Below are 17,404 nucleotides of genomic sequence, written 5' to 3'. Positions count from 1 at the left end.
CTGAGGACTCGTGACATATTTTATAGATCAACATTCACAATTTACAAAACTTGCACTAAAATATACTAACACATTTTCTAAAGCTCATTTGTCCGTTTCTATTTGTAGTACACCATATCTATGTAAAATATCCTATGTCTGTGATTTTCCTTTGTCCAGTTCATCTTGGCCCTTGATCTTGCATTGTTCAAGCTATATTTGTAGGCTTTCCAATTCATTGATAGAATTGTTTGTTGGATGATAATTTTGGATCTTTAAGTTGTTTGTATTCTGAATTTTGAAGTTGTTTATCGAGATCTCTTTTATTGTGTAGAAATGTCACATATCGATAAGTAAAATAACTTATCGATATATCTACTTCTAGATAAGTGTTATGACTTGTCAAGATCTACAGTTCTCTACAAGTAGAATTACTTATCGATATCTCTAGTTCTCGATATGGATTTTTTGACTTGTCGATATCTGCAGTTCTCTACAAGTAGAATGACTTATCGATACCTCTAGTTCTCTACATAAGTTTTTGACTTTTCGATATCTCCAGTTCTCTACAAGTAAACTTTGACTTGTCGATATCTTTTGGGACTTCTCTACAAGCCATTTTAGACTTCTCGACATACTTCTTTATATTCCTTGATCTATGACTTGTCGATCTCTGACTTAGAACATACTTGTCGATATCTCTAATTCTCTACATGCAGATTGACTTGTCGATATCTCTTGGGACTTCTCTACAAGCCATTTTAGACTTATCGACATACTTCTCTATATTCCCTGGTCTATGACTTGTCGATATCTGAATTCGAATATTTTTCCAAGAACATATTATTCAATTCTAAACTTCTACACTTCTCTCTGAGGCATGATCAAGATTTATCTTCTTTCAGAGTTTATTCCCTGGCTTGATGGTTGTTCATAGAAAATCTTCCAGTCTATTCAACTTAGCATTTTTAAAGACTTAAGAAATACAAATAGCGAATACAATGAGATAATCATACAACTTACCCTTAGGGTTGTCAATGTGACTTAGTCTTGTTATGTACAAGTATGTCATGCACAACAGTTTTATTGATAAAATAGATAAAAAGATGGCGTGGAAGAACGAAGGGAGAGGGGGTGGAAGGACCGAAAAATAGAGAAATGGCGGGTATGAACCCTAGATTTGAGAGTCGACTCTCAAAACCTTAGTTGAGAGAGAGAGGCGCGACTATAATACCAATTTAGGACAAATTTTTTTACTGTAGTTATTAGATATGAGTAGATAAATTGTTAGAATATTAATATAAAATCTTCAAAAGGGCCTTTATCTAACATCTTGAGGTTTTAGACAATGACGAAGCAAGAAACCTAAGTTTGGGGTGTCGGATTTTTTTTCTAGAGTAAATAATATATTTTTATAATTTATTATATATTAAATAAATTAATAAAAAATATTTTTAACAATATCTATGTATAAATATACTTGAGTTCAATATTTAAATTTATAATTATTGTAAATATCATTAATTTTAATACTATATTCATAAACTTATATATTTTTTAGGGGGAAAGTTAAAAATAACAATATTTTAGTACTAAAAATAATAATAATAAAAATTCTCGTAAATTTTAATAATAATTTCATGATTATATCGAGGTTTGGGGTGGAGGCCGCACCTGTCTGCCACCCCCGCCTCTGTTCCCAGTTATAGATGAGTTGATTACTTATCATGGTATCAGAGTTCAGACCGGAGGACACTCGGGTTCGACTCCCCGCCATCCCCAACACTCTTCAACCCATAACTTCTCTATCGAGTAAGGAGAGTATTAGAATATTAATATAAGATTTTCGAAAAATCTCATTCTAAAATCTTAAGATTTTAGATGATCTTTTCAGAGGAAAATGATGGCGATAGAGAGCGACTATTTGCATGTTCATTAAATCTAAATTAGATAAAATAAATGAATTAGAGGTTAATTCCAAGTATCTTATTTAGAGACATTTTAGAGCATCTTCAATGATGTTGCCTAAAATGGTTGGCTAAAATGACGCCAAATAGCGATTATGTAAAATTTGTCGAACCTGTTAACTGATTTACTCTACTGAAGTTGGCCATAATGACTGGATATATTTTAAAAATAGTATATTTTTATTATTTTAAGTTATTATAAATATAATGCATAATTTTGATATGGTAAGTAAATTATGTGTAATTTAACTACAAGTCTGTAAATGTTTAACAAATATAGTCACTACAGGGAGGTTGACTAAAATTTTAGTTAACAGGAATGCACCATTGAAGTTGATTAATTTTTATACAATCTCTAAAATATTTGTTTATGGTATTTTTAACACATTTTTAGCTAAGGTAGCGTTTGGAAATATTGATTTCATTTCAAATCCGAGATTTCAATTCTAGAATTTGAAATCCAGGAATTCAATTCTAAATCTTTTGTTTGGATATTCAAGAAATTGGATTTCAAAATTTTGTTTTAAAATTTTTCTTAAAATTTGAAATATTTTTTTTTATTTTCTCGGAAAATTGAAATATTTATTTTATTTTATTTATTTTAAGATAAATTTCCGAAATAGATTCCCCAAAGGAAAATGTCGAAAAAACTTCTTGATGAAAAGGTTCCCGTTAAACATTTCCTAGAAATTTTTTCGTTCCAGAAAATTTATTCTCGGAAAAAAATTCCGAAGTTTTCGGGAAAAAAATTACTAAAAAAAAATTCCGAGAATTGATTTTTGGGAAAAATATTTCTGAGATATGTTTCTCGGGAAAAAGTTCTCGAGAAAATTTCGCGAAACAAGTTGCTTGGGAAAAAATTGCCGAGAAATATTCTTGGGAAAATTTTCCGAGAAAAGTTTCTCGAAAAAAATTCCCGGGAAAAAATTCTCGGGAAAATTTCCCGAGAAAAGCTTCTCGAAAAAAAATTCCGGCAAAAAAATTCTCGGGAAAAAGTTCATCAGAAAAAATATAAGAAAACAATTGACGAAAAAACAATACCGAGAAATATTCTCGGGAAAATTTTCTGAGAAAAGTCTCTCGAAAAAAATTTCCGGGAGAAAGATTCCCGAGAAAATGTTCTCGAGAAAATTTTTCGAGAAAAATTTCTCGAAAAAAATTCCCGGGAAAATTTTCGGGAAAAAATTTCCGAGAAAAAGTTCTCGGTTAAAAATTCCCGAGAAATAATTCTCAGGAAAAAAATTCCTTAGAAAAAATTCTCGGATAAAAGTTTATAAAAAAATTCTCGAGAAATAATTTTCGGAGAAAAGTTTCTCAGAGAAAAGTTTTCTGAAAAAAATTCTCGGAAATTTATTTGAAAAAAAAACTTAAAAGAAATTTCAGTAAAAAAATTTCATTTGAAATGACATGTATTTTGCAAGTATTTCAAATTCAAAATTTTAAACTTGTTGTGTAATTGGATTAAATTTGAACAAAATCCAATTTCAAATTCTTAATATTTGCCAAATAGCAGATTTGATCAAATTTAGGATTTAAAATGAAATCCATATATCCAAACGGGGCATAAGGGTTTTTACCTATGGGAGATTCTTGGTGACACTAATTTTGACTCTAGACTAAAATACGAGCAGTGTTCACATTTCAGATAATTAATGATCTCTAAACGCCGAAACCTAATTTGTTTTTTTTTGCTATATAGAGTATTTTAAGATCAGTTATTTAGCATCATGATTCTTGATTATAAAAATCGATTGATTTTTTAAAAAAATTCTTTAAATAGTGAGAAATTGTTCAAAAATATTGATTGGTTCACTAAGTTGATAAGTTACTGATAAATAATTTGATTTGTCAAAAATTATATGATAAATTATAAATTAATATTTCAACAGTATAATTCTAATTTTTGAAATCTAAAACTCCACGTTACTGGCTACTCTTACAAATATAAAGTGATGGTTGATATATAAGTACAGTTGAGTCAATAATTATGTAATGAAAATAGTCAGAAAAAGGAGCCGATTAATCCCAATTTTCCCTCCAAAATTTGGCAGATAAAGGGAACATTTAACTGGTACTTTTTGAAATGTAAAATCTTGTTTGATGGGAAATAATTAGTTAAACTCCTTTTTGACTTATGTATTTTATGTTTGGCTACAAAAGTGACAATGAGAAATTGAAGCCCTTGTAAGAAATATTTTTTTTTCTTTCTTTTGAGTCCATTTTCTGAGTTAGCATCAGTTTTTTTATATACATTTCAAGGTGATTAAGAAATGAACGAAGATTTGCTCAGGAGTACTCAGGTGTACATGGAAAAAATATAACCGGGGACATGTAATTATAGAATACATGCACAACCATATTTTTGTAGTGTTAGGTGATGCGTGTTATAACTTAAGCTGATATATCGTCCTCGCAGTGTATTTACTATCTACAGAATATTACATTTAAAATTATAAATTATATTAGAAATGTAGATTATAAGTTGGAATTATAATGCGAAAAACCTAGAAAATCTAATTTCAAATAACAAAAATACTCTAACTTAATTTCTCGGAATAAAGTAACAATATTCGGTATATACGCCCAAATAACATGATACCTTTAAACGCAAGGAATATTGTTGGGATTTGTTATTTAGTGACGTGGAATGCAAATTTTATTTATTTTGTACCGTTAAATCAAACTCGTCACATATATCCCCGAATTTCTTTTTCCATTCTCATAAATAACAAAAATTAACATTATTCACATATCTTTCATTATTATTTTCAATTCTCATTTTCATGATATATCCAAATGACCCTTAATTTGTATGATTATTTATAAGAAATGAAAATATTCTTGTAATATTATTACGTTTGAATGCAAGAAAATCAATTTATCAGAAAAATGGGGACCAATGGACTATAGGTTCTATGGAGTCCCTATTTTATTGAAATCCTTGAAATTCATATATGTTTTGCAAGTAAAATATAGTTTAAATTATTGCAAAACGTATTATTTTTCAAATGATATTCTACAAATATCACAATTTTATTGAAAATTTTGCAGATTGCATAGATTTTATAGGTAGAACATTACAAAATATATTATTCTAAAAAATATATTTAGTTTGCTGAACATAAATGTTCATGTTGCAGAACATACATATTGTATTTGTAAATATATGAGATTTATGATTTTATTAAATTAATGATATTTGTGAAACATATTTTGCAAGATAACATGTTTTAGAAAATATTTTATTTGCAGAATATAGATGAACTGCGATAATTTCAATTAAAATGTGCACTCCATCCTTTTAACAATAATAGTATAAGTGCATGCGGAGAGTAGTTGTTTTTGTAATAATGGTACCGTTAATAACGAATATAACTGTAGGAATATAATATAGTAAAGAAAGAACACAAGTAATTATTATTAACACTAAACAAATGTAAAAAGAATTAAAATGAATATCCCCAGTACACAGATAATAATTACATAAATAGTATACCAGGAATCATCAAGACTTTGCACTCGAGGGCAGACAATGAAAAATCAATAGGCCACCGCTTTAACCAGCATTAGTATCTCCAATATAATTTAATTAGTGATTACTTTATAATATTAAACTAAGTTTTCCTTTTGCTTGCAAGCGTCAACTTAAATTTTTTAACTGTTGATGATTATTTTATTTCAAAGAGACGCTTGTACAAGAGAATTCTACGGAACACACGTAAATACAAAACAAAATATTGATCTGTGGGGTTTAGGTATATGACGTATATAATTTAACTAGTTTAAAACCATGTGGAATGCATGGATGCACAAATCTTTTTTAATGTTATATAATTTTTTTAAACAAAAATATTTTGAATTGAATTTGTTCACTAATTTTTTTTATTTCTACCTTTTGAAATAATATGACTTCACGATAATCTATATTATATTATAATAGACGAAACATTAAAAATTTGGTAGTCGGTCGGTCAGTACTTACTGAAATTACTTAATTACCCTTACCTAATTATTCTAATTCTAATAATTTGGTCGATAAATTCTAATTTTAATTGATATTGAAGTCAACTTTTTTTATTGTTTTCCCAATTTCAATCCTATTTTATATCGAGTATTTACTGAAATTACTTAATTACCCTTACTTAATTACCCTTACTTAATTAATCTAATTCTAATTATTTGGTCGATAAATTCTAATTCTAATTGATATTGAATTCAACTTCCTTTATTGTTTTCCCAATTTCAGTTCAATTTTATATCGAACTCTATATCATTATAATTTAGATTAAATTCAACTTTTTCCACCAGTTTAAATTTTATATTAACTTGATTCATTCCGTATTATTGGCTTACTTTATTTTATTTTAGTCCGATGCTCATTAGTACTGCCAAATTTAACTAATTAAATTTAGTGTAATTTTAATTTTTATGTCCGGATTAAGATAATTTTGTTATAGTCCGAATCATTAATATATATGATTTTATTTTAATTGGTTGAATTATATTTTAATTATCTTCGATGACTAATATGTATTATTTCGTTTATCCTAGTTCAATAGTATAATTTTTTAGAAGGATCCGTGGTATTTTTTTTCTTAACCCGATGCACATTATATCGACTAAATTCAACTAATTATATTTAGTTTGCTTAAATTTATTTTAGTTCAAAATATCAATTAGAATAATATATACCTAAATATGAATTAGAGTTTTTAATTGATAGAATAAGTTGACTTTAATATCAATGAAAAATGATATAGAGTTGAATATGAAATAAAATTTAAATTGATAGAGGAAGTTGACTCCAATATTAATAAGAATTGGAATTGACCAATCGACTAATTGACAAATTAAATATAGAATAAATAATTAAGGGTAATTAAGTAATTTCAGCAAGACCGATCGACTACCAAACTTTTAATATTTCGTCTATTATAATATAGTATAGATGCTTAACTTCAGTGAACTTGTTTGATTTTGGATATAAATGTTAATTTAAAAAATTACATATATACAATGACTAGGGCTTTTTTGAAAAATATTCAAGTCCGAAAATATTCTTGCAAAAATACTATCATTTTTAAAATAATTTGAAAAAATTCTATTTTTTAATTATTTTTTTTGCGAAAGTAAGGTTTTTAAAACTCCATACAACTTCAAATACAACAAAAAAAACTCGATGCAGTTAATTACATATGTGGTTGATATTAGTTGTACCGTATTTTTGAAAATATTTAGTAAAATCGTAAAAAAAAAATTAGAGAGAAAAGTGAGAATTTTTAGTAATTTATCTAAGGCTAAGATGCCCAATAACTCCATTTTTGCAACAACTTGAGATTAACTCGATATAATTATCAAATGAGGAAAAAAGATAAAGTTCTCAAATATTAGCAACCGTTTAGAAACACTACAGAACTCCGACATATTAGTGGAGCTAGGGTAATTCTTAAACCTTGTTAATTAAGCAGCAAAACTAACGATGATGTTTATAACCTGAAATGATTACTTGTTATAGTGTTAAGGTCATCAAGTAATTTTAGACTGCGGAAGTGTTAACTTTTGTTGCAATGAATATCTCCCAGGGTGTGCAAAACCAAAGTTTAAGGATAGGAGACCCTGACTTGAGTGCATTTGATCTCTCAAAAATCGGTTGTAGTTTAAACCGTGAAACAACCGTATGTTGGAAATAGTAAATGATAACAGTACAATTATCTGTGGGGTTCGGGTACATGGCATCTACTTCAATACTTAAATACATTGAAATTGTTCGATTTTCAGTATAAATGCTAATCTGAACTTCAGATGCTGTTCTTGTAAATACTTCCTCTTTTTTTTAATATATATGATGTTTGAGTGTTTGACACATATATTTAGAAGAATTGACAATATAGTTAGAATTATTATTTTTATTTTTTTTTCCTTTTGAATAAAAACATGAGATCAAAACTTTTATTTACAAAAATAATTTTTTGAAAAAAATAATTTTAATTATCTGATTAAACCTACTTAACATGTGTGTCAGAAAATCAAACGTCATATATTAAAAAAATAGAGGAAGTATTTACTTGACAAAAAAAATGTATAATGTTAATAACATTATCCTATTTTTATTTTTTTTAAGGACAATGTTATACAAAAAATCTGCATTGTCCTAATAAGAGTGAGTCGTTTGTTTCAAAGAACTTGTTATTTATTATCAATCAATGATGTAATTTGTAAAAGGAGGGGTTGTATACAAAGTAAAATCCTTTAAAATGAGAACCGAAAGATTTGCAAAACAGAAAATTTAAAACTCAAGATATAAAAATTTCAGGTATTTTGTTTTTGAACTTATCACATAAGTTATATACTATAAGTTATATACTGAAGAAATAATATGTGTAAATTACAAGATAATTTCACAGCCGCTTTTATAGTATTTCTCTCAGAATAATGCTCTCAACTTAGCTTTCTGAAAAATTTTATAAACTTATTTCTTACTTGAAACACTACTTCTACTTTGTTTATATATTATCGAGTTACAAACTTACTAGACAACAAAGAATTACATGTTTCCATATTCAAGAAGATTGCTTCCGCACTCTATCTCGTGACCCTTGACTAAATTGACTTTCTTGATCTTGAATCTTAAATCTTGAATGTCCCTCCAATTTTTCATGCATGAAAATGAAAAGTTTCTTCTTTTTTCGGATATCAAGACAATATAAAACTTTTGTCTTTGGCTTCTATTTTCAATCTAAGATCTCCATCAACCCATGTATTTTGTCAGATTGTATGTGCTCTGTTAAATCACTATCAACTGCTATTTTCTACTCTAGCCTTTGATCGTGTTTTTCTCTAGCCATTGGTGTGTTGATTTCCTTAACAGTTGATAGACTTTAGTCATTGATAGACTTCAACCATTGATGGGCTTTAACCGTTAATAATGTTCTTCTCCTTAATCGTTAATGACCTACTTCACTTAGATAAACTTACATGACATTTCATATTTACAGTTAACCATCATATTCTGTTTATCTATTTAGTTAACATGACTTCAGAACGAATATACACAACATTGACTAGTATTGATATCCAATAGAATATGTTACAAAGCCTCTCAATTGATAAGCTATTCTATCAACAGCTATCCAAAATGATAGTTAGCTGTCGACAACTATAAATACTTAGTGAACAATTATGCTATATGTTTTGTTTATCATAAAAAATACATGTGATTTTTAACAAAGTCAATCCGATTTAGACAAAGAAAACATCCAAATCAGGTCTCACGCATGTCTCGAAAGCAGACATTGAATTGGCCTGATCCCAGGACAAAAGGGCCATAACCATTTGTAAAAGGTGTGTGATGCACTCAAACTCGGGATTAGTAATGAGGACCCACATCACCAATATACCAATATATTATAACATCGGAAATATAATAAACCCCAAAACTATTAGGATCTAAACATGATAGAGTATGAGACAAGATTACAACTATCAATTAAAATATTATTATTACAACCCTTATTATAAATTAAACCAAATTATTCGATTCCGACTAGAATCTATAGATAACCCAAAAGTATTCGTTTCAGCTATTACACTTCCCACCAACTATTGTCGCTTTCTTACACAAAATCTACATGATCTGGTACCTGAAATCCGACGGTGCAGAAATGATCGCCAGGAACGCTCTTACGAGCGGTGCGCCTAAGTCTGGCCATCTTATTGCTTCACTTCCATGGTTAGATCAACACAAATAAATGAGAAAAAAGTCTCAGCAAGTAACTATTTAAACAATTCTAAGTATAAAAAAAATAACAGAGGCATTCCATTCCCAGTAAACTAGGTGTCAACATTCGATCAATATCTAGGAAAGGGTGTTAAAAGAGGGTTTGAAGGCTTTTAAGATCAAGTTTGTGATATCAACATTTATCAACGATTGGATTCGCAGAGGGTTTCTCACATATTAAGAGAAAATCGTTCCAAGCTTTGAGTATCAATATCAAAGTAGAGTGACAGGGTTCTTGAATAAAATTTTCACACCTCTAAAGAAGATTCAATTCAAACTATTCAATTTTAAATCAAAAGTACGACATAATGCTCGTTGCAACATTTATAAATCTTTCACTTTTATTCTTTAAAAACAAAGAACCCTTGATTGGAATATCCATCTTTTAAATATAATACGGGTGATCAGCCCGCAGTGACCTCCATCCGGTCATTAAGGTACCTATGGCATTATTTCAGCCTATATATTGGACTAGCCCCTCTAGCCTCTTACGTGACTGGACTAGTCCCACTAGCCTCTTACGTCTCTATCCAATCTTTAGGAATTCATTTGGAAAACCTTTATATTGGAAAGCACAGAAGTTTTAACTAGATTCATTTTAACATTACCAGTACATGAAATCATTTGGACTCATTCAAGTCAAAAATTATTCTTAGGTTCAATTCAAGGATTCAAGGGAAATAAGCAAATTGAAAATATAGGTATCGTAAGTGAGATAATGATAGATCGTCAAGTAAGGTATTAACAAGGCTGTTATCAGGATAGTTTCAAAGGACACCACATAAACATGGCACAAGTTTATTATCATAGGAATCTTGGTTAACAAGGTATTGAATATGAAAGATTCAATACGTCACTTCGGGTCAAAGGATCACAAAGATAGCCAAAATATGGAAACATGGTATAAGTACTTGAAACAAAGGACTACTATTAGGGTTTATCACAAAGTTCAATAACAGTATTATGAAGATTATTTACTCTATCAGTGCATGTCATCAATATCCTCTCTATAATCAATTCACAATAGAAGGCAGAGTTACTTGCCTCAGAAAGCTTTCCTGTCTCACGAAATTTGAGTTACTGCCACCTAAGACCTTTTTTCCTTTCCTAGCCTGAATACCTTCGCTTTCTAAAACCGGCATAACGTACTTGTAAATATGTTTACCTTTTACTCAAAACAATCAGCAACAAATCACAACAATCAATGATCCAACTAATACTTATTAAACAACCCTTAATCACTTTTATTTATATTAATACTATCTATCAACTTAGCACACCAAATGAAAATAATAACATGCAACTCAATTTCAAGGATTACTTATTATTTCCTTAACACCGAATATAAATCTTAATAACCCAATTCGAATCCATATCTCGTACACACAAATTTCCACATATTGTTACCAAAATCAATCGAACCCAGCTTATCAATTAAAATAAAAAACAACCGAATCTTTAACATAAGATTCGAATTAAAACAATAAGGTAAATTCATAAATATTCCAGAATCACTTAAAATCAACATGCAATAACAATTAATCCCTCAACGAATCATAAAACCATATATTAACTAATATCTCGACGAATGATTTAAGAAAAATCAAGATTATAATTCTGAAATTCTTCGAACACAACATGCAACTCGAATTTTAGCCAAAATGAAACCTTTTTCACTGATTTCGGACTCAATCATCATCATTGTCCACTCCACCGGCTCACCGGAGTTCATCGCCGGTGGTGGAGTCGAATGAAGGTGCCCTTACGGGTTTCCAATCACATTCAACTCCATTTAAAGCTTAAACATCATTACCCAATCGAACACAATCAATAACAACTTCAAAATCATCAAAACCAAATAGAAATTTGGATTTCAACTCAAGAATCTGAAATGGGTTTTCAGAAATATCACAACAAACACGCATGCAACTAAGGACGAGCACATAGGGAGTGAAACCGAGCCTATAGCCGGTTTCAGATCAAAAATCTGGTGAGGAACTAGAGAGAACAAGAGAGAGAAAGTGCCGAGAGTTAGAGAGAGAGAGAGAGAGGACGGGAGGAAAAGAAAGGGGAGGAGGGAGTATATATTTGGTGCAGGGGTACCATGGTAATTTCACCATAAAAATATGAATTCTTTCTTTTTCTCTCTACTTTTATTTATGCAAAAATACAATAAAAGAAATGTAATTTAGCTTCATAAAATGTGCAAATGACTCAACTTTTATTTTATAATGTAAAGCATAAAATTAGCTTTTCACCCATATTTTCAAATTAAGTAATTGGTTTAATTTCTACAGCCTTTACAATTAAACCACCAATAACATCAATAAGCTTTTAAAAATCATTTTTAAATATCAGAATACTAAAATAAATCCAACTATTATTTTTTGGAAGTCACTAGGACTATTCCAAGGATAATAAAATAAATTTCACACCTTGATCGTATTTTAATAATTTAATAAAATTATATAAGGATCAATTAATCCTTATTTTTATTTAATAATTCCTTTTGAATATAATTAGAAACTCGTAAATTACCGAATCACGCTTCTAACTTTTAGATATTATATATTCACGTAATAACACCACCCACATTTCATATTTGCACATCTTAACACATAATTTCCCTTTTTAGCTACTAATTACGCGTATAATAATTATCCGGTAATCCGAATATTAAAATATCGTTCACAATTACAAATCTATACAACAAAAACATAGAGAGGACTCGATATTTTCATATCTTAATATAATCCACTAATTTTCTTATTCTTAATCCTTTTTGTTTAATCCACCTTTCGTATAACGGGTCCCGTTCTACCCGACAATCCGATGAAACTTAGCTTAAGCCTTATATTGACTCATCAAACTGGAACGAGACATTAAACATTCCTTTTCATTATTTTTCAAAAATTACACATAAGCCACAAAATTATAGAAATTTATATTTTATACTCATAAATCCACATACACAAATAGATCACAAAACTATTCTTTATTCATATAATTACCTCGCGAAAATCCCAGTCGTTACAATCTACCCCCCTTAAAAGGATTTCAGAATCTGACCTAAGCAAATAAATGGGGATATTTCTCACGTATTTCGCTTTCTAATTCCCAAGTCGATTCTTCAATCTTAGGATTTCTCCACAAAATCTAACTAATAGTAAAATCTTATTTCAAAGTAATTTTTCTTTCCGATCAAAGATTTGAACAGGTTGTTGCACATAAGACAAATCTTGCTGAATTTTCACGGGTTCCAACTCAATTACGTGACTGGCATTTATATTATACTTCTTTAAAAGAGATACGTGAAATAAATTATGAAGATGTTGCATTTGCATAGGTAACGCTAACTCGCATGCCTCTTTACCAACTTGCTTTAACACTTCGAATGGTCTAATATATTTGGGACTCAGCTTTCATTTATTTCCAAATCTGGATAAGCCTTTCCGTGGAGATATCTTTATCAACACTTTGTCTCTGGGGTTGAATGCCATATCCATTCGATTCTGATCTGCATACTTCGTTTGTCGATCTTGTACAACCATCAATCTTTTACGAATCAGCTCCACTTTTTCCTTTGTTTGATGAACTAATTCTGGAACCAATAGCTTGCACTCGCCAACTTCATCCCAATATGTAGGAGATCTATATTTCCTTCGATATAACGCTTCATAAGGCGACATTCATATACTTGCGTGATTACTGTTGTTGTATGAAAACTCTATCAGTGAAAAATGGTCATATCAATTGCCTTTGAAATCCAACGCACAGGTTCTCAACATATCTTCGATCGTTTGAATAGTCCTTTTGCTTTGTCCGTCTGTCTGTGGATGATACGTTGTGGTCATTTTCAATTTCGTACCCAAATGATCATGAAATTATCGCCAAAATCTTGAGTTAAATCTTGGATCTCTATCAGACACGATAGATACTGGAACTCCATGACGTATTAAGATTTTGTCCAGATATAATTTGGCCAACTATTCCAATGATAATCTTTCGTTGATTGGAAAGAAATACGTGGACTTTGTTAGTCGATCAATGATTACCCAAATCGCATCATGATTAGCCTTTGTCTTTGGCAATCCTACCATAAAATCCATCGTGATATGTTCCCACTTCCATTCAGGTTTGTCTAGTGGTTGAAGCAATCCACTTGGTCGTTGGTGTTCCGCCTTTACTCTTTGATACGTATAACACTTGCTTATCCACTTTGTAATTTCCTTTTTCATGTCCGGCCACCAATAGTTCTCTTTCAAATCTTTGTACATTTTCATACTTCCAGGATGAAATGAAAACCTCAAATTATGTGCTTCGTGTAGAATCTTGTGTTTTAACTTTGCAATATTAGGAATCCAAATACGCGAACAAACTCTGTATATTCCTTTATCATCCTTTTGAGCCTTAATTTCTTCTCCATATAGTTTATCTTTCTCATGATCCATTACTTGTTCCTGACAACGTCAAATCTTTTCCAGAATCTCTGGCTGAAATGCCATTGTGTAAATTACTTCATTTGCTAACTCCAGGATTTGTATCTCTATTTCCAACTTCTCAAATTATTTGATCAATTTTGTGGACGAAGTTAACATACTCAACCTTTCTTTGCGGCTTAGCGCATCCGCTACAATATTTGCCTTTCCGGGATGATAACTTATCGTGCAGTCATAGTCTTTGATTAATTTCAACCATCTCCTTTTTCTCATGTTCAATTATTTATAGGTGAAGATGTACTTCAAGCTCTTGTGGTCCGTATAAATTTCATATTTTTCTCCGTACAAATAGTGTCTCCAAATCTTAAGGGCAAACACAATCGCTGCCAATTCCAAATCATGCATAGGGTATTTCTGTTAATGAGGCTTAACTGACGAGAAACATAATCTATCACCTTTCCATGCTACATCAACACACAACCTAATCTTTTATACGAAGCATCACTATGTATTATAAACTCGCTCTTCTCATCGGGTAGAACTAATACTGGCGCATAAACTAACCTTTTCTTTAACTCCTGAAAACTTTCTTCACACTTATCTATCCATATAAACTTCTTGTTCTTTCTTTTCAAATTAGTCAATGGAATTGCTATTTTAGAGAAATCTTGTACAAATCGTTAGTAATATCCAGCCAATCCCAAAAAGCTTCTTACTTCCGTTAGAGTCTTTGGTCTTTCCCAATTCATAACAGCTTCAATCTTTGCAAGATCTACTTTGATATCTTCACTATTGACTACGTGTCCAAGAAACCGAAATTCCCTTAACCAAAACTCACATTTTGAAAAATTTGCGTACAACTTCTCTTTCCTCAGGATTTCCAAGGTAATCTTCAAATGTTCCATATGTTCCGCTTCCGACTTGGAGTAAATCAAGATATCTTCAATGAATACTATTATGAACTTGTCCAAGTATTTCTTAAATACTCGATTCATAAGATCCATAAAAGCAGTTGGCGCATTTGTCAATCCAAACGCCATTAACAAGAATTTATAATGTCCATATCTCGTTCGAAACGCCGTCTTGGGTATATCTTCCGCCTTAATCTTCAATTGATGACATCCTAATCTTAAATCGATCTTCGAGAAACAAGTAGCTCCTTTCAACTGATCAAAGAAATCGTCGATTCGCGGTATAGGGTACTTATTCTTGATAGTCAACTTATTGAGTTCACGATAATCGATATGAAATCTCATATTTCCATCTTTCTTCTTTATAAACAACACTGGTGAACCACACGGGGATACACTTGGTCGAATAACCCCTTTATCTAACAATTCTTGCAACCGCGTCGCTAGTTCCTTCATTTCAAAGGGCGCTATTCGATAAGGAGCTTTTGAAACTGATTCCGTTCCTGGAGCCAAATCAATCGTGAATTCAATCTCTCGATCTGGAGGTAGTCCAGGTAATTCATTGGGAAATACACCGGGAAACTCTTTAACCACATGAATGTCTTCAATATTTAGGGATTTCTTCTCCATATCCCTCACGTGAGCCAAATAAGCTTCACATCTTGTCATAATAATTTCCTTGTCTGAATCGCTTTTAGAAATTTCTTGTCTTGCTTCTTCCCTTTAAATATCACTTCAGTTCCATCCTTGACCTCAATTTCACTTTCTTGCTTCTGCATTCGATCTGCGTATCATGGTTCGCTAACCAATCCATTCCGAGAATAACGTTGAATTCTTCTAACTTAAACGATATTAAGTCAGCAGAAAAGTGTCGACCTCTTATAACAATATCGCAATTAGGATAAATTCTATTGACAGTAACTCTTTCCTGATTTTCTACTTCTATAAAAATTTAAATTCCAAAGGGTACGCAACACACTTTAATCTATCAACAACGCTTTCAGAGATAAATGATCGAGTAGCTCCAGAATACATTAATAATTTAACTTCTACTAAGTTTATAGCAAGCATACATGTTACCACATCCGCATCCTACACTGTATCTTTCATTGTCATATTAAACATCCGTGCCCTTGGCTGAATTATTTGTGCTGGTGGAGGCGGTGGTCCAGCAATCCTAAGAACATTGGCATTCTGAATAGGTTCCTTACAATTCCTCGCCATATGGATGACTTTCCCACACTTAAAACAAGTCATCTCTGGCTTCCCCATACCACTCGTGTATTCTGATGAGTAATGACCTTTCTGGTTGCACTTGAAACACGTCACATTGAGCTTATTACATTTTCCAGGGTGTCTCTTTCCACAAGTCTTGCATTCCTGAATCTGGGGTCTATTTTACCTTGTTGATTGTCCAGCTTTCTAAAAACGATTCTTTTGATTCCCATTTTCAGGCTTAAACTTTTGGAATTTCTGTCTAGCATTGCTAACATTCTTCCCAAACTTTCCCTTAAACTTAGACCTTCCTTGTTCCGATTCTGAATCCTCAAACTTCTTTTTCTTTCCTTCATATTTCCTTTTAGTTGCTTCTCTTTCTCCTTCCACAATAATTGTAATCTGTACCACGTAAGCAAAAGTCCTTATCTCGAGAAAAGCCACTTGACTCTGAATCCACGGCTTAAGTCCTTGTTGAAATCTTTTAGCTTTCTTAGCTTCTGTATTCACGTACTCTGGCATAAATCTTTCTAAATCTGAAAACTTCACTTCATACTCTGCCATCATCATATTCTCTTGCTTGAAATCCAGAAACCTCATCTCTAACTGATCTTGGATATAACTCGGTAAATACTTCTCTAGAAAAAATTCCATAAAATTTTGCGAAGAGATAGTTTCTTCTTCTTGCAACACTTTGGTAGATTCCCACCAATATCTACCCTCATCCTTCAAGTAATAACTTGCGTATTTCATCTTCTTCTCGTTCTTAACTTCTGCTAATTCAAAAGCTTTCTCCATTTCTCTTAACCAGGACCGAGCTTTAACTAGATCGGGCAAAACTACAAATTCTGGGGGATAAACGAATTGAAAGTGTTTGAAGTTTCTGATTCTCGAGGCTGAGGGTTGTTGTAGGAGTTGAAGAAGTCGGTTCATCACAGGGGTGGCTTTGTTTTGATCTCGGTTTTGAGTTTGCATTTCTTCTTCAGGGTGATTTGGTGAAGTGGCCATTTTATAAACCTGATGATTAATTATTTAGCGATATGATAGCATAGTATATATAACAATAATGATTCTTTTTAAATATTGGGGTATAATTTTTTTTTTTGAGTTTTACCC

At 31.0% G+C, this 17,404-nt stretch overlaps 1 protein-coding gene across 1 annotated transcript; it reads right to left on the bottom strand.

The window, feature by feature from the left end:
- Positions 1-16,495: 16,495 nt before the first annotated feature.
- Positions 16,496-17,086, bottom strand: LOC141689549 (uncharacterized). The gene has a single exon (XM_074493894.1). The coding sequence runs from the start codon at positions 17,084-17,086 to the stop codon at positions 16,496-16,498; it is 591 nt and encodes a 196-aa protein (XP_074349995.1).
- Between the last annotated feature and the right edge of the window lie 318 nt (positions 17,087-17,404).

The sequence above is a fragment of the Apium graveolens genome, chromosome 2, assembly GCF_009905375.1.
Source record: "Apium graveolens cultivar Ventura chromosome 2, ASM990537v1, whole genome shotgun sequence".
NCBI lineage: Eukaryota > Viridiplantae > Streptophyta > Magnoliopsida > Apiales > Apiaceae > Apium > Apium graveolens.
This window is presented reverse-complemented; position numbering and strand designations above follow the sequence as displayed.